Raw genomic sequence first — 23,371 nt, forward strand, 5'->3', positions numbered from 1 at the left:
CAGTTAAGTATGACGCATCTGAAAAAGCCATGAGTTCAACCTTATTGAAAATTGAACAGTGGGTAAACAGTCAACTATAATTATGACAGGACTTTAATGATGACTACAAATATGGGTGTTTATCTTTGAAACTTGGGAAAATACACTTACCCAGTTGACCGGGGGCGTTAAGTTTGAGCCTAAACATCTAATTCTGACCCTGTAATTAAAATCATATTTGTGCCCTTTACTTTTTTTTTATTTTTTTAAAGCATTAATGTTGTATTTTGATGGTTAATTTTGTCCACTTCAAAAAAATTATTGTTCAAATGAATCATTAGAAGCTCCAATTTCTTCATAGATTAATGTTTAAGGTGAGTGAATGTAAACATCTGACCAGATTGCCTGAAACTTGAATGTGTTTAAAGTTTATTTGTTTTTATATGAGGTTTGATTAAATGGTAGTTGCATAGTTATATAGGGAGATAATGCCTTTACTTCCTCAAATGCTAACACCCCCTGTAGTATCATCCGAATCATCACTCACCACTACAATAATCTAATTCATTAGAGTAATTATACCTAGGTACCATGTTTAATTTGACAGTGACTTATTGATGTGGCTTCGCTCCAAACAGTATTTTCATACACCCTCCACCTCCCCATAACCTTTGGACTTGCTAACATTTTCAACAGGGGGAAAGGTGGGGCAGAATCATTAACTGCTTTAATATTAGCTGTCCTTTTACACTTATCCACGGGTGCTTCTTTTATTTCACCCTCATCCCGCAATGCCTCCTCCTTGTTACTTCATCTATTCATATATACCTCTACAATAGTTGTTATGGTAAATATGGAGAACAATGGGCACTGTTCCTCAGGAAAATAGGACTCATTACTTTTCATTAAGCAGTAAAAACACTCCTTCATCTTCCACATTTTCTCCGGTTTTCACTCTTCCTCCTTTCCTTATCGCCATTAGCGGCTCACTTGCTGAAGGGTCCACTATCTTCCTTTTCCATTTCTTGACCTGATTAAACGACAACCACATTTTAAAGACATTTCAGGCTTTCTTAATACACTTAGCTTGTTTCCCACTTATGACTTACCTCAGGCTGTGTCAGGAGGCTTTTGGCAGTCCAATAACTCAGCTGGAACTGGTGCTGAGCCCTGGCCTACACCGTGACCAATCAAATCACATTTTCTTCCTCTTTATGATAGCTGCTCTCTGTTCCAGGGCATTCTGACTGTTTGGTTACAGAAGAGAAAAGTCCAAGGCGGTTACGCAACAAAAGCTTTTCTGGAGAAGAAATGGACAGCTTTTAACAAATATAAAATGGGCTGTTTCATTATGTGTTATTGTGTTTCGTAATGCACAAAGTCTGCAAATCTTAAACGTTTATTTTATGTCTATATACCATTCATAAAAAAGGGCTTTCATATGAGACATACCCACCTAAGAAAATACTTAATATCTGATAACTCAGTGTGTTGATACTGCATGTATAAAAACATTGAAACTGTTTTTATACATGCAGCTTTAGAAAAATATTCAAACTTCTTCCCACAGGCAGCTTTAATACCACATAATACCACAACAACAATCTACAAAAATGATATTAAAATAGTAAGGTAAAATAAAGCTTACCTCTCTTTATTAATAATTTGCTGACTGACATATTTTTCACAAATAAAAGACTGTTATTGTACCACCTGTGCTCAGGTTTGTACTACTACTTCTACAACTTTAGTTTCTTGCTGTCATTGGTATTTTTTTTACATGGGCCAAAGCTCCATGAAGACATGAAAAAAACCCACAAAAGACAAACACACTTTTACCCTTGCAAAGGTATTCACACATCCGGACTTTCCCATTTTGTTGCATTATAATCACAAACTTCAAAGTGTTATATTTATATATGTAATATGTGATTGACTAAAATAAAGAAGAGCATGATTGTTAAGTTACAAGAAACGGACACTTTGCATAAATTATTTTTACAAATAGAAACCTGAAAAATGTGGGGTGCATGTGTATTTAGCCCCCTTTACTCTGGAGAATTTAATCCACTACCACGGTTGCCTTCAGAAGTTACCAGTAAACCGTCCACTGTCTAGACATAGCTGTCCACCTGTACTGACTGGCCATTCAGAATTATTTAGAGAAGCAGCCACAAGTGTCAAGAGGAGCTGCAGAAATCCCCAGCTTAGGTGGAGGAGTCTATCAGCAAAACAATTATTTGTAAAAATTTCAGTTTACAGGCCCTTCTCAAAATATTAGCATATTGTGATAAAGTTCATTATTTTCCATAATGTCATGATGAAAATTTAACATTCATATATTTTAGATTCATTGCACACTAACTGAAATATTTCAGGTCTTTTATTGTCTTAATACGGATGATTTTGGCATACAGCTCATGAAAACCCAAAATTCCTATCTCACAAAATTAGCATATCATTAAAGGTTTTCTGCCTACTGCTCTGGAATTTTTGGACATTCTGGTCAAAGGTGCGCTCACCTTTGTTCACGCGGTGAAACGCCGGAAGAGAGGGAAACGGGCTGGGGTGCTGGTACGTCTTCGCCAGCGTGGACTACGAACACCGTTACCTGGAATATTTATCTCTAACGTGCGCTCACTTCCCAACAAAATTGAGGAACTACAACTGTTGTTGGGGAAAAACAGGGACTTTTATTCATCGGCAGTTTTGTGCTTCACGGAGACGTGGCTGTGTGGATTAATACCGGACTCTGCGCTGCAGCTGGCAGGATTCCAGCTCTACAGAGCGGACAGAGACACTGAACTCTCCGGCAAAGCGAAAGGTGGAGGAATCTGTTTTTTCCTCAACAGTGGTTGGTGCAACGACGTGACAGTGATTCAGCAGCACTGTTCTCCTGACCTGGAATCCTTCATCATAAACTGTAAGCCTTTCTATTCCCCCTGTGAGTTCGCTTCGTTCATCCTGGTCGGTGTTTACATCCCGCCGCAAGCTAACGTGCAGGTCGCACAGCGCATGCTCGCCGACCAGATACTGAGTGTGGAGCGGACCAACCCGGACTCCTTAGTAATCGTCGTTGGCGACTTTAACAAAGGTAATCTCACCCATGAACTCCCCAAATATAGACAGTTTATTAAATGTCCGACCAGAGAGGACAACATTCTGGATCACTGTTACACCACCATCAGAGACGCTTATCACGCCGTCCCACGTGCTGCACTGGGCCAATCCGACCACATCATGGTCTACCTGATTCCTGCATACAGGCAGAAACTAAAGCTCTGCAAACATGTTGTGAGGACGACAAGGAAGTGGAGCAGTGAGGCTGTGGAGAATCTCCAGGCGTGTTTAGGTTGTACAGACTGGGATGTGTTCAGGACTACTACCAACAGTCTGGACGAGTACACAGAGGCTGTGACTTCCTACATCAGCTTCTGTGAGGACAGCTGTGTACCATCATGCACCAGGGTGAGTTACAACAATGACAAACCCTGGTTCACAGCTAAACTCAGAAGGTTAAGACTGGATAAGGAAGAGGCCTTCAGGAGTAGGGACAAAGACATATACAGAGAGGCAAAGTACAAGTTTTGCAAGGCAGTGAAAGAGGCCAAACGACTGTACTCTGAGAAGCTCCAAAACCAGTTCTCAGCCAACAACTCTGCGTCTGTCTGGAAAGGGCTCAAGCAAATCACCAACTACAAGCCGAAAGTCCCCCACTCCATCAACGACCGACGCCTCGCCAACGACCTGAACGAGTTCTACTGCCACTTTGAAAGACAAAGGGACAGTCCTGCAACCATCCCCACGACGCCCCCCAACAGCCGCAGCCACAATCCACCACCCCCACCTCTCCAACCTCAAGAGGGGCCTTGGCACCTCCAACCCCCACCCTGAAGGTCCCCCCCACCAGCCCCCTACCCACGCCGAGGACGGCTCTTTCCATCCAGGAGAGGGACGTCAACAAACTCTTCAGGAGACAGAACCCCCGGAAAGCTGCTGGTCCGGATTCTGTCTCACCAGCCAGCCTGAAGCACTGCGCTGATCAGCTGTCTCCAGTCTTCACAGACATTTTTAACACCTCACTGGAGGCATGTCATGTGCCAGCCTGCTTCAAGTCCTCCACCATCGTCCCTGTCCCCAAGAAGCCAAGGACCACAGGGCTTAATGACTTCAGACCCGTCGCCCTGACCTCTGTGGTGATGAAGTCCTTTGAGCGCCTTGTGCTCTCACACCTAAAAGACATCACCGACCCCCTCCTGGACACCCCTGCAGTTTGCCTACAGAGCCAACAGGTCTGTAGATGATGCAGTCAACCTAGCCCTTCACTTCATCCTCCGGCACCTGGACTCCACAGGAACCTATGCCAGGAATCCTGTTTGTGGATTTCAGCTCTGCCTTCAACACCATCGTCCCAGTTCTGCTACAGGAGAAGCTCTCCCAGCTGAGTGTGCCCGACACCACCTGCAGGTGGATCACTGACTTCCTGTCTGACAGGAAGCAGCGCGTGAGGCTGGGGAAGCACGTCTCTGACTCCCTGACCATCAACACCGGTTCCCCCCAAGGCTGTGTTCTCTCTCCTCTGCTCTTCTCCCTGTACACCAACAGCTGCACCTCCAGTCACCAGTCTGTCAAGCTTCTGAAGTTTGCGGACGACACCACCCTGATCGGACTCATCTCTGATGGTGACGAGTCCGCGTACAGATGGGAGGTGGACCATCTGTTGGACTGGTGCAGCCAGAACAACCTTGAGCTCAACGCTCTAAAGACAGTGGAGATGGTTGTGGACTTCAGGCAGAACCCAGCACCACCTGCCCCCATCACCCTCTGTGACTCCACAATTGACACTGTGGAATCTTTCCGCTTCCTGGGAACCATCATCTCCCAGGATCTCAAGTGGGAGCCAAACATCATCTCCCTCATCAAGAAAGCCCAGCAGAGGATGTTCTTCCTGCGGCAGCTGAAGAAATTCAACCTGCCAAAGACTATGATGGTGCACTTCTACACAGCCATCATTGAGTCCATCCTCACCTCCTCCATCACCATCTGGTACGCCGCTGCTACAGCCAAGGATAAGGGCAGGCTGCAGCGTGTCATTCGGTCTGCTGAGAAGGTGATTGGCTGCAGTCTACGGTCGCTCCAGGAACTGTACACCTCCAGGACCCTGAAGCGGGCAGGGAAGATTCTGGCTGATCCCTCCCACCCTGGTCACAGACTCTTTGAGACTCTCCCCTCTGGCAGGAGGCTGCGGTCCATCTGGACCAAAACCTCACGCCACAAGAACAGTTTTTTTCCCATCTGCCACCAGCCTTGTTAACAAAGCCCGGAAACCACCCTGACACTTTCCCCCACACCCCCCCTTTTTTTGCTGACAGGACACTTGTAACCTGTAACTATGCGTTACATTAACGTTCAGCATGGACTCCTGCTTTACTTGCACTGCCATACTTGCACAATGATCACCTGCACTGTTGTGTTGCTCTTGCATCTTATACTGCTCTATATTTACTCTCACTCACTTAAAACTGTGCACATATATTTATATTATATTGTAGATATGTTTATACTGTTTAATTTGTACTGTATTGCACCGACTACGCCAAAACAAATTCCTTGTATGTCCAAAAACGTACTTGGCAATAAAGCTTTTCTGATTCTGATTCTGATTCTGATAAGCAGATGTATTCTAGCTCGTACTCGTACTCATTGTCTTCCACTTTATCCAGGACCATGTCGCGGGGGCAGCAGACTCAGCAGAGACACCCAGACGTCCCTGTCCTCAGACACCTCTTCCAGCTCCTCTGGGGGGAGCCAAAGGCGTTCCCAGGCCAGCCGAGAGACATAGTCCCTCCAGCGTGTCCTAGGCCATCCCCTGGGCCTCCTCCCAGTGGGATGTGCCTGGAACACCTCCCAAGGAAGGCGTCCAGGAGGCGTCCGGTATAGATGCCTGAGCCACCTCAACTGGCTCCTCTCGATGTGGAGGAGCAGCAGCTCTACTCTGGGCCCCTCCCGGCTGGCTGAGCTCCTCACCCTATCTCTACGGGAGTGCCCGGCCACCCTACGGAGGAAGCTCATTTTGCCGCTTGTATCTGGGATCTCGTTCTTTCGGTCATGACCCAAAGTTCACGGCCATAGGTGAGGGTAGGAACGTAGACCTACCGGTAAATCGAGAGCTTCGCTTTTCGACTCAGCTCTCTCTTCACCACAACAGACTGGTACAGTGCCCCATTACTGCGGCAGCCGCACCGATCTGTCTGTCAATCTCCCGCTCCATTCTTCTCTTACTCGTGAACAAGACCCTGAGATACTTGAACTCCTCCGCTTGAGGCAGGAACTCCCCTCCAACATGAAGAGGACAAGCCACCCTTTTCCGGTCGAGAACCATGGCCTCGGACTTGGAGGAGCTGATCCTCATCCCAGCTGGGCATCCAGCATGCCGGCTTTCTCCTCTTCCAGCGGATCCAACTCACCACCAGGTGGTGATCAGTGGACAGCTCAGCAACTCTCTTCTTATTAAAGTACTGGAAGTCAAAATCACGTATAAATTGGGTATTGTTCCCAGTAATTCCTCTTTTGGCTCCACAGCAGCTTCATTGGTAGACACCCAACTCACTTTTTATTGGACACAAGCACCTTAAAATGTGGATTCACATCAAAAATGAATTCAAAGTTTCCTGAAAATGTTGAGAGACTGTACAGTTTAAATGTACTTTCAATTTTCTGAAGAATAGTATTTATTCACTAAAAATTTTCACCCTTACAGATTTTTTAATTTTACATATGAATGCTTTAGGTCAGGGTTGCCAATCTCCAGTCATAACATTAGATGTATCCCCTCTCCAACACACCTGATTTAAATGAATGACTGACCACGAGGCCTCTGCAGGGCTAAATGACCTGCTGATGAGGTACTTCAGGTATTTCTTTGATTTGAGGTGTGTTGGAAGGGATGCATCTAAAAGTTGCACTAGTCTCTCTTAAGTAATTTTACCAAATTCACCGCAGTCAGAAAAAAAAGATCAAATCAAATATGCTAATAAATATGGCCAGGTGATTTAATATGTGCCATCTGTAGCTTCCTGCTTGGGTCCAACAAGTCTTTCTTGTCGAATTCCACTAAGCGTTTCAGTGTTTGTACAGTGACAAATGTCCTTACAACACATAAAGTCAACATCTTGTCAGATCACAAACAACTGAAGAAAAAAAACGGCCCTTTTATATTAAAAAAATCCAGTTTGAGGAATGTTGCATCCATCCCCAGTTTGGATAAATCATCCCCCAGGGAACAAATTATATTAGAATATAAAAAGCCTGCAGTATGTGTTCCTGCATTGTTGTTCTGCAGTAAAGCCTGTCGTCCAAAAACACAATCCAGCATCAGTATAATGCATAGGTTGGGTCAAATTATAAATTTGTTCTTTACTTTTTTTAATGTCACCTTTTACTTCTTTGTTCAACAGCAGTGTTGGGGAAAAACATATCTGAATGTGTGTGTGTAAGTGTGTGTTATTGCTCATGTAAGAATGAATAAATTTCAGTATGTTTGGTAGCATTAGACAGAGGGCAGATTGTGGTCAACTCCATTTATTCAGCCCTGATGTCTGTGTGTAAACATGTGTGTGTTAATATGAGGTTGAGTGTTTTAGTTTGGATTGTGTGTGTGCTCATATATGTGTGTGTGCTGCGGAGCTATGAGCCATGTTTGCTGATAGATGCTGTTGTTACTGTATTCCAGTGAATGAAGGCCATAACCTACACATGCATTACCATATTTATACAGCTTGCAAAATAGATTGGTTGTGTGTGTGTAGCTAAGCTTAGTGTGAATTTCCACTAGCTTTTGTAAGGGTGTAACTTATGTTAAAGAAGTAATTTTGAAAATAGCAAACATTGTCTCATGTATCTTCTGGTTTCCTGCCCCCCCTCCAAAAAAAAAACAACTCACACACATTCCATATTTCCTGCAGGCGTATAGAAAAAAAAAAACAGTATATCTAGGCTGAAGCCTATTCTCGTAAAATGTGTTCAGGGAAAATAAGTAAAAATCAACTTGACCGTGCTCTGAAATTGAACATCAAACCACTGGCCCAAATGGCTTGAACTCTCTTACTTTCCCTGTACTATTGTCCTTTTTTCTCCACTTCCCTACCTCCCTCCTCCTTCTGTGTCTCCCAGGGTGTAGATAGTGCTGCAATAGTGATAGTCTTGTGTGTCCCATCTGCAAGGCTCTCTTTTCAATGTGTGTGTCCATATCTGGCTTAGACCATTGGTGACTGTCTGGATCATTACCTGTGTGTGTGTGGGGGGGTCAGGTCAAGCTATTATTATGGCAGCATCTGTAGTGGTATTGCAGGGGATTGTTAAAGGCGTGCAGACAGACTGGAGGCTCCGAAGGACTTTACGTTTGAGTGACAGGCCTGGACTAAAACTCCTGCAACCTGCACAAGCTACACTGCACACACGTTTCTGCCTCTAGAACCACATGTGTTACTTATGTTTACTATTTTTCAGTATGAGTATTTGAATGAAAATATGTTGTCTGCAGTTGGTTAAAAACAAATAAACATGAACGGTACGGTGGCATTTCGGTAGAGCACATGGTCCATATACAGAGGCTTCAGTCCTCAATGTAGCTCTCCCGGGTACAAGTGCTTTTGAATTCAAACTTCCTTTTTTGGGGTGGGAACTACATTTGATAAAAAAACACAAGTGAGGATTTAACTGTAAAGCGGAAGCAACAGAATATCCTTTTACAAATATCCATATTTAAGTTTGCATTTCTATTGAACTCCCTGTACTTTGATATCCCTAAAAATCCAGAACAACCTATGTCCTTCACATGTTTTCACATACAGGTCCTTCTCAAAATATTAGCATATTGTGATAAATTTCATTATTTTCCATAATGTCATGATGAAAATTTAACATTCATATATTTTAGATTCATTGCACACTAACTGAAATATTTCAGGTCTTTTATTGTCTTAATACGGATGATTTTGGCATACAGCTCATGAAAACCCAAAATTCCTATCTCACAAAATTAGCATATCATTAAAAGGGTCTCTAAACGAGCTATGAACCTAATCATCTGAATCAACGAGTTAACTCTAAACACCTGCAAAAGATTCCTGAGGCCTTTAAAACTCCCAGCCTGGTTCATCACTCAAAACCCCAATCATGGGTAAGACTGCCGACCTGACTGCTGTCCAGAAGGCCACTATTGACACCCTCAAGCAAGAGGGTAAGACACAAAAAGAAATTTCTGAACGAATAGGCTGTTCCCAGAGTGCTGTATCAAGGCACTTCAGTGGGAAGTCTGTGGGAAGGAAAAAGTGTGGCAGAAAACGCTGCACAACGAGAAGAGGTGACCGGACCCTGAGGAAGATTGTGGAGAAGGGCCGATTCCAGACTTTGGGGGACCTGCGGAAGCAGTGGACTGAGTCTGGAGTAGAAACATCCAGAGCCACCGTGCACAGGCGTGTGCAGGAAATGGGCTACAGGTGCCGCATTCCCCAGGTCAAGCCACTTTTGAACCAAAAACAGCGGCAGAAGTGCCTGACCTGGGCTACAGAGAAGCAGCACTGGACTGTTGCTCAGTGGTCCAAAGTACTTTTTTCGGATGAAAGCAAATTCTGCATGTCATTCGGAAATCAAGGTGCCAGAGTCTGGAGGAAGACTGGGGAGAAGGAAATGCCAAATGCCAGAAGTCCAGTGTCAAGTACCCATAGTCAGTGATGGTCTGGGGTGCCGTGTCAGCTGCTGGTGTTTGTCCACTGTGTTTTATCAAGGGCAGGGTCAATGCAGCTAGCTATCAGTAGATTTTGGAGCACTTCATGCTTCCATCTGCTGAAAAGCTTTATGGAGATGAAGATTTCATTTTTCAGCACGACCTGGCACCTGCTCACAGTGTCAAAACCACTGGTAAATGGTTTACTGACCATGGTATCACTGTGCTCAATTGGCCTGCCAACTCTCCTGACCTGAACCCCATAGAGTATCTGTGGGATATTGTGAAGAGAACGTTGAGAGACTCAAGACCCAACACTCTGGATGAGCTAAAGGCTGCTATCGAAGCATCCTGGGCATCCATAAGACCTCAGCAGTGCCACAGGTTGATTGCCTCCATGCCAGGCCGCATTGAAGCAGTCATTTCTGCCACAGGATTCCCGACCAAGTATTGAGTGCATAACTGTACATGATTATTTGAAGGTTGATGTTTTTTGTATTAAAAACACTTTTCTTTTATTGGTCGGATGAAATATGCTAAATTTGTGAGATAGGAATTTTGGGTTTTCATGAGCTGTATGCCAAAATCATCTGTATTAAGACAATAAAAGACCTGAAATATTTCAGTTAGTGTGCAATGAATCTAAAATATATGAATGTTAAATTTTCATCATGACATTATGGAAAATAATGAACTTTATCACAATATGCTAATAGTTTGAGAAGGACCTGTATTAAAGTTTAAATCCAGATGTTTTGTGATGGACTGAGAAGCTGGCTAGAGAACAATAGAGAACAAACTGCATCATGAAGACCAAGGAACTCAGCAGAAAGTTAGGGATAAAGTTGTGGAGAGGTTTAAAGCAGGGTTAGGTTATAAAACATTACTACAAGCTTCAAACATCTCACAGAGCTTTGTTCAGCCCACTAAGGGAAGAGTATGGCACAACTGCAAACCTCCCATGACATTCCTGTTCACCTGAACTGACAGGCCTTGCATGATGAGCCTTAATCAGAGGAGCACCCACTCTGAAGGAGCTGGAGAGATCCACAGCTCAGGTGGTGTCATCTGTCGACAGAAAGTATTAGTTGTGCACTTCACAAGTCTGCCTTTTTTCTAACAATGGCAGGAAAAAAATTTTATGTCACAAGCCATATAGGCGATACAGCAAACACATGGAAGAAATTGCTAAAAGCATAAGGAAAACTAACACTGCACATTAGCCTTTACAGAACATTCTTACCGTGACAGAAATGGTGTCAAGAAGAAAGACATTGTTAGGACTCACATGTGAGCTCTGCCACTTCCCGTCCAGCGAACATAAATACATGTGAAAAAAGTTCAATGGTAAAAACGGATAGAGGAAGCATCATCCTTTGGGGATGCTTTAGCAACAACAGAGAATCTGCCTTGTGATATTAAAAAGTACTATTCATTTGCTGTTAAAATCCAATTTCATCTGGTAAAATAAATCTAAGCCTAGTACTGGACATAAAGGTTTGGGCATTAACCTTTACATCTTGTTGTATCCATGTTTAAGACTCTTATTTTGATGTATGAAAGAAGGCAGTACTTGAGTTATCCTGTTGTGTTAATAGCTCTGATAATAAACAATCTAATAAAAACCTCTCATCGGGTTGTCTGATGAAAAATCCCCTCTAGTTAAAAATCTAAAGTGCTAAGATTGATTAAATGTGAACTGGATAATTCACAGCTTGGGATTTGGGAACCTTTTACCATGTTGGTGAAAACCAAAAAAAAAAAAAAAGAAAGGGGATTCTTAGTTATCCCCCAAGTATTGGTAAAATTTCACCTCGTTTTGTTCTTGTGAACCTTGTACCATTTATAATCTTGTGAGCATTCAACTCGAGGAGATTATTAGAAATCAATAATTAATCAATTCATTCATCATCACATAAAGGTTTGCTGCTTTTTTGTAAAACAACAGTGTTTTTGGGTGTGTGGCTCTGCTCCCCTGTATGTAAGTGTGTTTGCTTTGGCCAAAAACAAGCTGTACTTCTCAAGTCTGAAACTTTTTGCCATTAACCCAGGGCTATTTTCATTCTGCCGTTCAGGGAGCATTCATATACACATAGAGCCGACGGGAATGATATATCTGCTCATGCTAACACCTCGCCCACATTCCTAATATGTCTACACATGCACACACGCCCAGCTGCACTCCCCTCTTCTACTACACTCCTATACATACAACCTCACATGCATGAGTGCGTGTAGAGGCGAAGCTAAATGAATTGTCACCAATTTGCTTCCACTAAGACATGCAGCTATGTTAGACCATGTTGTTCTAATGTTTTTTGCAGGCATGTTGTTTTTTTGTGTGCGTGTGTGGGTGTGTGCGAGTATCTCTGACCTGTGTTGAGCATTGTTCAGAAACAAAAGGCATTAGTCAGTCGACCAAACTAATGTGATTTTCTATTAATGTGATGCTCTCAGGTCATCTCGCGTAGGTTCGCATGTGTGTGTTAAATGCTGATAAATAGCATACAGATCAGCAACTCTCTCATATGCATCCAAAATCTTAACCACATGCTACCTCTCCTGCCAGAACAAAGGCACAGGGAGTTTTTAAACGTGACTTCTTACTTTCTGTCAGCCGTGTCAGTTATTAAATCATTCCTGTGTGCATAAGTGTGTGTAGAGCACGGGTGAGCACTAATTTGCAAGGGTGAGGGAGTGAGTTTGTGTGCAATAAATCTGCCTGTGCGTGTGCAGCGATGCTAAATCTCTTCTGTCGCTGCTATGAGTTAATGCTTACTGCTAAATCTATAAATGTTACCAATTAAGTGCATGGTTGTAAATTCCAACAGTAAACTAATGGAAATGCAGCCTTTAAATCTTTGACAGTGACCTAAGTCATCACAGATTAGACATTACATATTTTACAGAGTGATAAAAACATGTTTCCACTCTGCGCTTTTGTTTTATTGCACAAATATCAACAAAAAATTCATGGTAAAAATCTGTATTTCTACTAGGCTAACAAAAGGTCTGGGAACTAAATCTGGTTCTGGAAAATAAAAATTGACAAATGTGTAGGAATCCTGGTTAAAGCAGGTCCATCCCTCTGACCTACATTACATGAAGGGAGAAAAGACACTGAAGGAAAGAGAAAACTAAAGGTTAAAAGAGAAAAGCAGAAGAATCTGGATGAAAGGAATGAATGAGGGGGACGACAAAAAAGCGGGAAGTCCATTTGGGAGTTGTCCTTGTCATTTTCAGTGTTGACCTTTACATCTCAGCTGCTTCCCCATGTCTTCCGTCCGCAACTTATTGTTCGTTCCAGTTGACCTCATCTTACCCGACGCTGCATCTTTTCGTTTGTTTCAGCTGGCATCGTCCTCCTCTCTTTAGTGTCCTGAATGTTTATGGACCTCCTCACCTCATACTTTTCTTTCATAAATACTTTTTACATCCTCCTCACTGATATAAGCTTTAAACTACATTATGAAATGTTAATTATATCAGCAGCTTTCTAGAATTACCGGTACTCAGTCTTGCCTCACATACATCTTTTTATTACCATCCTTCCTTTCTGTTGTATCTTAAACACATATCCAATTAGAATAGCGTCTCCCTGATGTTTCTTTTATTTCCATGCTTTGCAGGCAATCCTTCAGTAAAGCAAAAAATATATACGAACACTTTGAAAACCTATTTCTCGTCTTTGATTGCATCTATACTTAAAACACAATATGGCGAATGAAATTCAAAGAAACAATATTTCTTGTCACTCACATTTGTTGTTTTTTTCTCATATCATCTTATTTTCTTCCATCATCTGTATGTTATCTTTTCCTTATTTTTCTTCAATTTGTGTAAGTATTTTTAATGACCACTCATGTTTCAGTTCCTAAACTTTCAGAGTGGAAAGATGTTCAGTTGTATATCTAAGTGCATAATCAGAATCCCAGTCTCATTACTCTGTTCTCTTTATCTTTCCTCCTCTCAGTGGATGGATGCATTGACTGGTCGGTAGATCTGAGGGAGTACCACGTCCTGGCCGGTGAGCCTGTTCGGGTCAAATGTGCCTTGTTCTACAGCTACATACGGACCAATTACACCATGGCCACCAATGCCAAGCTGCGTCTCATTTGGTACAAGAACAAAGGTGATGCAGAGGTAAGGTTGGTTAGAAACACTGTAGATTCAAAAGATGACACAAAGGGAGAAGAAAGTGTTAAAAAGTGCTTTGCAAAAGTATTCATATTCATTAAGTTTTTTTTTTTTACATTTTTTCAAGTTATTTATTTATTTATTTAAAATAAAAGTAACAGAAAGATACATGTTTTGTAGTTGTTCCCTGTTTTTAATGCAATATACAGTAGGGCAAAAATGATACTTACTCTAGTAGGTTTTTCGAACATTACGTCATAAACTATGTGCTTTCCCCCATAAGCTTTCCATAAATATGGAACTTTTCATAAAAAATGCATTCATTGTCTTTGTTTAACGCATGATATTCTTCTTTGTTCAATAAACTAAAGATAAAAATAAAATTCTAATTCCAAGAAAGATTTTTACATTATGATTAAAAATCTTGATAAGGTTTTTCTCGAAGGTTCACGTTTTGGGGCTTATACCCACGGATGGTGTTTTTAATGTTGGCCAAAAGTCAAAACTTACTGCCTACTCTTCCATAAAGGCCAGAATTGATAAGGGCAGAAGCAGTAATTGTCTTTTGAGCAGATTTTCCCAACTTTGTTGTGAATCTCTGCAGCTAGCTCCTGAGTTACCACAGGCCCCTTGGCTGCTTAATTCATTAAAGCTCTCCTTAAGTGGCCTGTAAGTTCAGGTGGACAGTCATGTCTTGGTAGATTTGCAGGTCAGCCATGGTGCAAATTCAGCTTCAGCCAAATTTTAATTAAAATAATAAGCTTTACTGTGTAACGGATATCAAATGTTTCTAGACACCAGGAGCAGTTCCACTGTTTGTGTGAATGACCTAAATGGAAACACTTAAGTGTGATTCTTTACTCTTTAAAGATATAGAAAAATAGAAAAACCCTTAGTAATGTTGGAATATGCATGGTGAAATTGGTGAAACATGATGCAGCATTTACCACTAAAGGACACATCCTGTAATTATATAAGAAACTAAATTTCATAAAAGCACAGCATTATGTATTACAACAGTTTTAGAAATGTCCCAATTTAAAGCATTTTGGTGCTGACTTGACAGTTGATTCTGTACAGTCCCAATAGTTGTATGACTGTTAAACCTTTTGATGATTATTAATCACTGAAACAATACGACTTGTGATCAGTTTTTTTTGCAAAGCAGCATGAAAAAGGAGTCCTATAAATTATTAAACCCATGCAGGCTTTTTTTTAAAATGAGCTAACCATTACATTTTGATACTTTCAACAACTTTAGAAGTTTTCCACTCAGTTGTATATACTTTCAAGTTGTAAGAAAATCCATACCCCCTAGACTTTGCACATTTTGTGATGTTACAAACACACACAAAGGGAAGCTGGTTAGAATTGATGCAAATATGGCTGGAGTTACATGCAGTGTAATCTGGGAAGAAAACCTGTTATAGGCTGCGAAAGATGTTAAACCAGTGTGAATAGTCTCTTTCTGCAAGACCACAAACCTGAAGCCAGAACTACAATAGAAAAATCTAACAGGACAACTATGAGTTGTGATCTCTACCAAACTAATCTTAATGGAAAACTGTCCAGAAGAAATCTTTTGTCTTATTTTATTCCCTGCAAAAAAAAAATGTAGGGAACACAGAATGTGTAACATGTAATTATGTCCTTTGGTCAGATATAACCAAACCTTTGCCTGACCAAAACAAAGTCTAGACCAATATCTACAGATTTTTGCGAAACAGTTATGCAGTACCAAGTGTGAAAATTGTTGTAGGATCCAAAATGCTTGGGATTCTACTTTTAACAGCTTCAGTATACATTTAATCTCTTTCACAACCCATTTCCATCTGGAGTCTGGAAGTCCATAGGGCCACGAATACATTGTCATGTCCAGTGGGTTGAGGTTTCTCTTCCCCACTAGAAGACGTAGACATCAGCAAAATGCCTTTCCAACCAGGAAACATCTCCACTCCAAGAAGCAGAGTGATGTCTATCACACCTAAAAGATGTGTGCTTCTTCAGGCCCAAGCCCATCTTTGTGTTGTAGCAGGCTCAGAGTGAGCAACCATCTTCAATGCTGTAAGGAGTTCGAGATCCTGGCAGTATGCTACTTCCCGCACCATTAAGGGTTTGTGCCACTTGGGATATAACCACCATATGTTATGAAGGTGTAGTTTATGGGGAATTTTTCTTTTATAACTGTCTAAATTATTAGTTTGGCTCCTGGCTTCAGGGCATATTGAGTTTGACTTCTACTTGGACGTACATCAGTCCACAATAAAATAGGGTTGAGAACATCTTGCAGCCTCGTACTAAAACAGTCATTTGGTGAAAGATACCTTTTCCCTAAATGTTTACTGGTAGTCAGTATTCAAAGTTTTAAATTGTTTTTGCTCACTTTCTCAAAAATCTTGTCTGCCTGAGTATTTATATCTATTGAACTTTTACGCATTTTATCTCCTTACAAACAGAATGCATTTTAGCAAGATTTGATGTGACAGACCAACAAAAGGCATTGCGTAGTTGGGAATTTGAAGAAAAATTCACAATGTTCAAAGTTCTTTATAAACAAAATCTGAAAAGTGTTGGGGATTTTTTCCCTTCTCTATTCTGATACCCTTAAATAAAATCCTGTGCAAACAACTGCCTAATTAGTCGACTAAATAATAGAGTCTGCGTGTGTACAATTTAACATCAGGTTAAATCCAGCTATTTTGTAAACAGGATGCAGGCAAAGGAAGAATGTTGTGGAGAATGTTGTGGAGAAGTTTAACACAGGATAAGATTATAAAACATCCCACAGAGCAATGTCCAATCTAGCATTTAAAAATGGAGAGGGTATGGCACAACCCATGAAAGCATTGCCATCAGCAATGCATCCAAGAATCCCATGGTAATTCTTGAAGAATTGCACGGAACCACAGATCAGGTAGGTGCAACTGTTATGAAGACAAATGCTAATCACACATTCCACAAATATATTTTCTATGGAAGACTGGCAAGAAGAAACTCATTTCTGACAGAAAGCCAAAAGAACTTGGCATTTGCTACAAGCCATGTAGAAGCAAAAGTCAGATGTGAATTGAACTTCTTAGTCAATGTGTAACACACTGTGTGTGTCGGAAAAGCACAATCCTGAGCACATCATCTCCACAGTGAAGCATGGTGGTGCCTGCATCATGCTGCGGTGATGCTTTCCTCAGTGGCAAAAGGAAAACAGGACAGAGTTGTGAGGAAGGTGGATGAAATTAAACATAGGGCGATCCAAGAAGAAAACCCTGAGACTGGGACAGAGGTTCACCTTCTAGCGGGAAAACAATGACAAAAATACGATCAGAGATACAATGGAGTAGTTTATGTTACAATCCTCCAGTCTGACTGAGTTTGAGGTAATTTGCAAACAAGAATGGGCAAATTTGTCAGACCTGTGACAAAGCTATGGGCGCACATTCTATAAAATGCTTTCTTAGCTGTAATTACAGCAAAAAGTTATTTTAACATGTATTGGCTCAGAGGTACTAAATATAAATGCATGCCGCACTTTTCAGATTTTTTTTTGTAAACCATTCCTAAAATCCACATATTCTTTGAAAACCTTAAACAATTAAATGCAGTTATTACTTTAATTTGCATAGTATGGTCTAAAATTGGTGTTTTTTATTAACATTCTGATTTTTGTTATCCCTTGTAATGTCTCCTTTAGGAGCCTATCATCTTCTCCGGTCACAGGTTGAGTAAAGAAGACGACTCCATTTGGTTTAGATCTGCTGAACTGGAAGATAATGGATTCTACACTTGTGTTCTAAGGTACTGCACGACATGTATCGGTTCTAAATCCATTCTGACCTGGGACTTTGCTTTAACCTGAAAAAAAACTCTGTAACTACACCACAGACTCCCCATGGAAGTATGATTCAGGGTCATTTCTAGGTCAGGTAGATGCACCGCTAATAACACTTAGCGAATGCCACATTCAAATAACTAATCTACCCAGATAGGAGTGAGGTCAAAATGAGCTGAACAGAAACACGTTTTATTTCCAAATTTAAAATGCAGTCTGATCATGTGGTCCGTGAGACTGAAAAAGCATAGTGAGGTTTTCACCAGTATGGAACAAAAAGACTGACCTGAGTCACTACTTGTTTCTCACATTTAAAGGAAAAGGGATGACACCTTGTTGATGTCTTGAGTAAATGGGATTGAAAAAGAGTCACATGTAGAGTTGCTGGCAAATTTCTTATGGTGCCCTGGTCTAGATGTGTAAAAAGGCCATAAAACAAATTCGTTAGCATAATTTTAGACTGAAAGTATTGAAAAATCCAACCTTTAATTTTAATATTTCCTTTTATTTGAATATTTCCATCCAGAATTATCCATGTTATGTCTCAACTAGCTTAGCAGTGAGAGAATGTTGGAGGTAAGTTTTTCCAATGTTTTGTTCTCAAACGATCCCAAGTCATTAAATACAACATTCAAGTGGATAGATATTCATGTGTTTATTATTGTGAATAACATGACATGAACAGATCGCTATTAACAACCCATAAACCACCATGTCACTGGCTAATAATCAAGCTCATCCATTCACAGTAAATCATCCACAGCAGCTGCAGTCTGTAGCTCACATAGCAACTTCCTTTCACTCTTCCTTACATAAAATAAAATCTGTTACTAAGACTTAAATTTGAGTCCTTTTCTAGTCTCAAATCTTTAGGGCGCAAGTCTAAGTCAAGTCTGGAGTCTTTTATTTTTGAGACTTAAGTGTGACACAAGTCAGAGTCAACCTCGAGTTGCCACCCCAGGCACACTGTCCAGGTGGGGTGTGTGTAGCACTAAGGCCTGTTGAAACATCTTCAACACATACAGCAAATAATGCTGGAAAAACATTGCTGCCAACTAGTGGCTGGAGTTATGTTTATTTAAACCTAAACTTGTTATGATATGGGGTTGTTTGGTTTCTGCTTTTTTCTTATATGTTTCTCACAGTTTTTGAATCATGCTTCTGTTTATTATCTTCCTGGTCATGCTTTAGTTTTTGTCTTCTAGTTCATGTTTTGTCAAGTTTGGTTTTTGGATCTGGTTATGCTTTAGTTTCATGTTTTTCTAGTTTCGATTAATTTGTATTCAAGAGTTTGTTTTGCTCCAGCCACGTTTTGTTCTGTCTGTCAATTATCTTTATTCGGTTCACCTGCTCCAAGCTAATCTGTCTCCTTGCTCCACCTGGTTCACACCCCATATATACACACCTGTTCAGTTATTCATCGTGGAAACATTTTCAGTTCATGTCACCTGTGTCCTGTTGTTCACGCAAAGCCTGTCTTGCCAGCCTGCCCATGTCTGTTTTTGCCTGTCTTGCCTGCCCGTTCTTTGTTTTGGTTCCTGCCTCTTCTTTTGAGTGAGTTTCTTGTTATTAAATCTTTTTCACTTACCGTCATGCTGCTTGCTTGTCTGCATTCCGGGGTCCTTCGTTGTACTACGCCTAACAAAACTAGCTAATATAAAAGCAAAATATGTACATTTAGATCTATGTATGCGTGCTAATTTCAAATTAACATATCTGCTGAATTTAGGATATGTTTAACTGCAAAACAAAAATAAAAATTTTTTCATAGGTAAAATAGGTCTCACATCACCTGTTTTCTAAGTAAATATATTTCTAATGGTGCAGTTAAAATGAACTGCTCAATAGAGGTCTGTAACATGCCATGCAGTCTGCACGTGCAGAGAAATCAAACCAAAACTTTCCGTACATTAAGTTGTGTATAACCTGGAAGTGAAAGGAACATTATTAGGACATTATTATATTAGGATGGTATATTATTAGGGTCAGATTTCCTGAGGAGATTTCAGACAGACAACTGAAAAGAATTACCTGGAGAGTTGTCCAAGAGCCAAGGAGCACATGTGGAGAGCCTCAGGAAGACCTAAAATCGGCAATTACAGTTATTTCACAGAAAGTGTAGTTTATGATAGGCTAGTCATTGAGCTGCTGAAGTGAGGATGCTTCATGAAAGGACTCTGGTGACACCGGCTTAATTGAGCAGAGAAGATTTTATTTTAAACTAAGCCCTTATCATGAAGTGCAGATCTTTTGCACAGAACTTGGCTGGATCATGAGGAGATTCCTAAAGAAGTCTGGGCACATCATCGTTTTATAGTGAGTATAGAAAATACATACTGTACATACATACACCTACATCTGGTTTCTGTTGTCACTCAAGAGTCAGCCACGACAGCTGGTTTATGTATAAACCCAAACTCCTTACCTCCTAATTGGCCTGACCTTGGGATGAACTGTTACATTAATACAGAATTTATGTAAACTCTAGATACTCCAAACACAACAAGAAATGTCCTCAGCCATGGCGTCATGGTCTGTATCTACACACCTCTTAAAACTCCACCGCTGAGGAAAGCATGTTGATGCATGTTTAAAATTTGCTGCACAACATTTAGCCAAGCCTGTGAAACACTGGGAGAAAATAGTCTGGTCAAATGAAACCAAAAAGGAATTATTTGGATGCCATAATACAGACCATGTTTGGGGGTCAAAAGGTACTGCATATCACCTTCAATACACCATATACACTGTGAGGTTCGGAGTGGGGATATGTTGTGGAGTTGTTTTTCATCATATGGCACTAGTAGACTTCATATAATTGTAGGAAAGAAAATGGACAAATTAACTGAGAACATTCGTGATACAAATCTGCTGCCATCTACCAGGATGATTGGTATTAACCAAGTGTGAAGGTTACACCAAGACAATGATCCCAAAAGCACAGCCAAAAACCCCTTATTTGGTTTTAGAGAAAGAAGGTAAATTTGCCAGAATAACCCCGCCAAGCACCCAAATCCTTTAAAAATTCCAATAGTAAAAACCAAAGTTAAGATTTAATAGAAGGGGCCTTGAAGATAGTTTGTTTAGATGAAAATCACACTGGCACAAATATTTTCTAGATATAGGAGGTGTCTTGATCTTGTCATTACCAACAAAGGCTTTTTTTAGGAAGTATTACATAAATGAGTAACCACGTTCCTGCCTTTCCATATTTTTACACATAATTTATGGTTTCATTTCTTTGCACGTTTGAACTAAATATATTACCAACATCTTCAGCTTTAGAAATGTATTTACTTGAAAATTACTTAAAAGAAATTGAAATAAGTTCAATACTTATTCTTTCTTTTAGTTTATACGTTTTTGAGTAGATAGGAATTTCTAGGAAATTTCATTTATGCTGGGGTGTGAACCAGGTGGAGCAAGGAGACAGATTAGCTTGGAGCAGGTGAACCGAATAAAGATAATTGACAGACAGAACAAAACGTGGCTGGAGCAAAACAAACTCTTGAATACAAATTAATCGAAACTCGAAAAACATGAAACTAAAGCATAACCATTAATGACTTTCTTTTTACTTGGTGTATTTATGATGTGACAAATAGGCCCATTTATTTTAGCCACTGGCCACAAGGCTGGATGAGGGCTTATATTTATTTTTACCAACTCACACAGCAATGGGAGAGTAAGAGAGGTAAAAAAAACTGTCAGAGATTTGCAGCAAAGAGCTGCATTTTGGATCAACAAGTCTCCATAACAACTATTAGATGCTCTACATTCCACTTGGTGTTTTGGGAGAGATGCCAGAAAAGACACCTGTCTTATCATCACAAAAATTAAGTATATTGGTGAAGTTTGCTCAACTCTAATGGCTCCTTAACTAATAGCAGGTCTTATTATGAAACTAAGATTTAGCTTTTTGGCAGCCGACACTCCAAGTAAAGAAAAAAGGATGAAAATATAGAAAAGTACCTTTTTCTCATTGCTAATTATGGTAAAGGATCTGTGATACTGTGGGTTGGATTGTCTTCCAGGCCCAGGGAACCTTGAGTGCATGGCATTATAAACTCTTAATAATAGGTGATTTAAAACAAAAATCTATAGATAAACTGACAATGAGTATGTCCCAGTTCAGGGGCTGCATCCTTCGAAGGCCGTATTTGTAGGCCGATTACATCACAGCGCGGCAACGAAGGCTGTCCCAATTCATGAATCCTTCCAAGACTCCTTCAAATGCGGCCAACAAATGTGTCCTTCTTTTGCCCGATTTGAAGGATAGGTTGTGAGTATCCTTTGTGGTCCATCATTTCCCAAGATTCCCAGGCAGGGGCAGCCATGGCAGACCACAGTGGCAAGAGCTGTGATTAAATTGTGAAAAATTACACTTTCTGTGACACAAATGAACTTCTACAATGTTTTTAGTGCAGGATTATAACTATGTAGACGTGAAAAATCTGCTTGATTTATCAAGACATCGCTTAACTTCTAACGGGCTCTGACGTGTTCGGAGTTTTCCGCCCCCACCGTAGTAACTGCCGGCTTGCCAGCCTTCCCGGCAGTGAGGCTAGACCGTCCCAATTTGCAGCTGCTCACTTCAGGCCTCCATGGTTTTAGCAGTCGACGAAGGATCCAGCACCTGAATTGGGACATAATAAATGTGACATATTTGAGTTTTCTAAGCAGTGATCCATATGACGGTATGGTAAATGGACTTACATAGTGCCTTTCCAGTCATGATGACCACTGAAAGCGCTTTACACCAGAGCCACATTCACCCAATTGTACTCACGCATTCATACACTATAAACAAATATGTAGGCAACTTGAGGTTACGTGCTTTGCCCAGAAGGATATCGACATGTGGCATAAGGTAGCTGGAATCTTGGGATTGCAAGACAACTACTATTCCTTCTGAGCCACAGTCACCTCTCATTAGAAACATATGGCTAGATCAAAACAGGAATGATTCACCAGCACAAAATCAATGTTCTTTCATGGCCGTCTCATTCCTCAAACCTACATCCAATAGAAAGCCTGTGGGGATGAGCTGAGGAGATGAGAGCATCAGAGTGGACCCAGGACTCCGGATGATCTGAGGAGATGGTGCAAAGAAGAATGGACAAACATCTCTCTCTATTTATGCTTCAACTTAAAAACATGTTATAGAAGACTAAGAGTGTCCTATTGATAAAAGTGGTTGTTTAAAATACAAACAACAGGTTTACGAATAGCTGGGCCGCTCTGAGATTTTTCTTCCTCTCTAAATAGTCATATTCAATAAATTAGAATGCATTCCAATGAGGCTTGTTTGTCAGATTATAGGTCAGGTTAATTAATAACAACCTTTATGCAGTTATTAAACATATTAAACTTTTCATTAAGCCGACATTTCTGTATTAAAATATGATGTTATGTAGTATTCTGTGTGACAGCTTTCTATATACTGTATATAATTTGCTTAGTGAATGTGAAATAAATTAACTTTCCAAAAATATTCCGTTATATTTAATGGGTTTATATATGGACATAAGATAAAGGTTGGATTTTCTAAATTTTACAGTCTGAGATTAGGCTTCTGCTTTAAAAAATGACTTCCTTATGAGGCTTGTCTTTCTGTAAATAGTGGCATTTTCTTGTAAACACAAGAGGCGTAGATTTTGTCATTTTTTGTCATTTTGTCATTAAAACAAACAATTTATTAG

The 23,371-nt window shown here is 40.6% G+C and overlaps 1 protein-coding gene across 5 annotated transcripts in view; it reads left to right on the top strand.

The window, feature by feature from the left end:
- The window catches only part of il1rapl2 (interleukin 1 receptor accessory protein-like 2), a 636,383-nt gene that overhangs the window by 382,930 nt on the left and 230,082 nt on the right, over positions 1–23,371 (top strand). For all 5 annotated transcript variants that reach the window (XM_047353893.1, XM_047353892.1, XM_047353890.1 and 2 more), the window contains 2 exons: positions 13,680–13,849; positions 17,532–17,635. In XM_047353893.1, the coding sequence (XP_047209849.1) occupies positions 13,680–13,849; positions 17,532–17,635 (274 nt within the window). The remainder of the gene's footprint in view (positions 1–13,679; positions 13,850–17,531; positions 17,636–23,371) is intronic.

The sequence above is a fragment of the Girardinichthys multiradiatus genome, chromosome 23, assembly GCF_021462225.1.
Source record: "Girardinichthys multiradiatus isolate DD_20200921_A chromosome 23, DD_fGirMul_XY1, whole genome shotgun sequence".
In the NCBI taxonomy this organism is placed as follows: Eukaryota; Metazoa; Chordata; class Actinopteri; order Cyprinodontiformes; family Goodeidae; genus Girardinichthys; species Girardinichthys multiradiatus.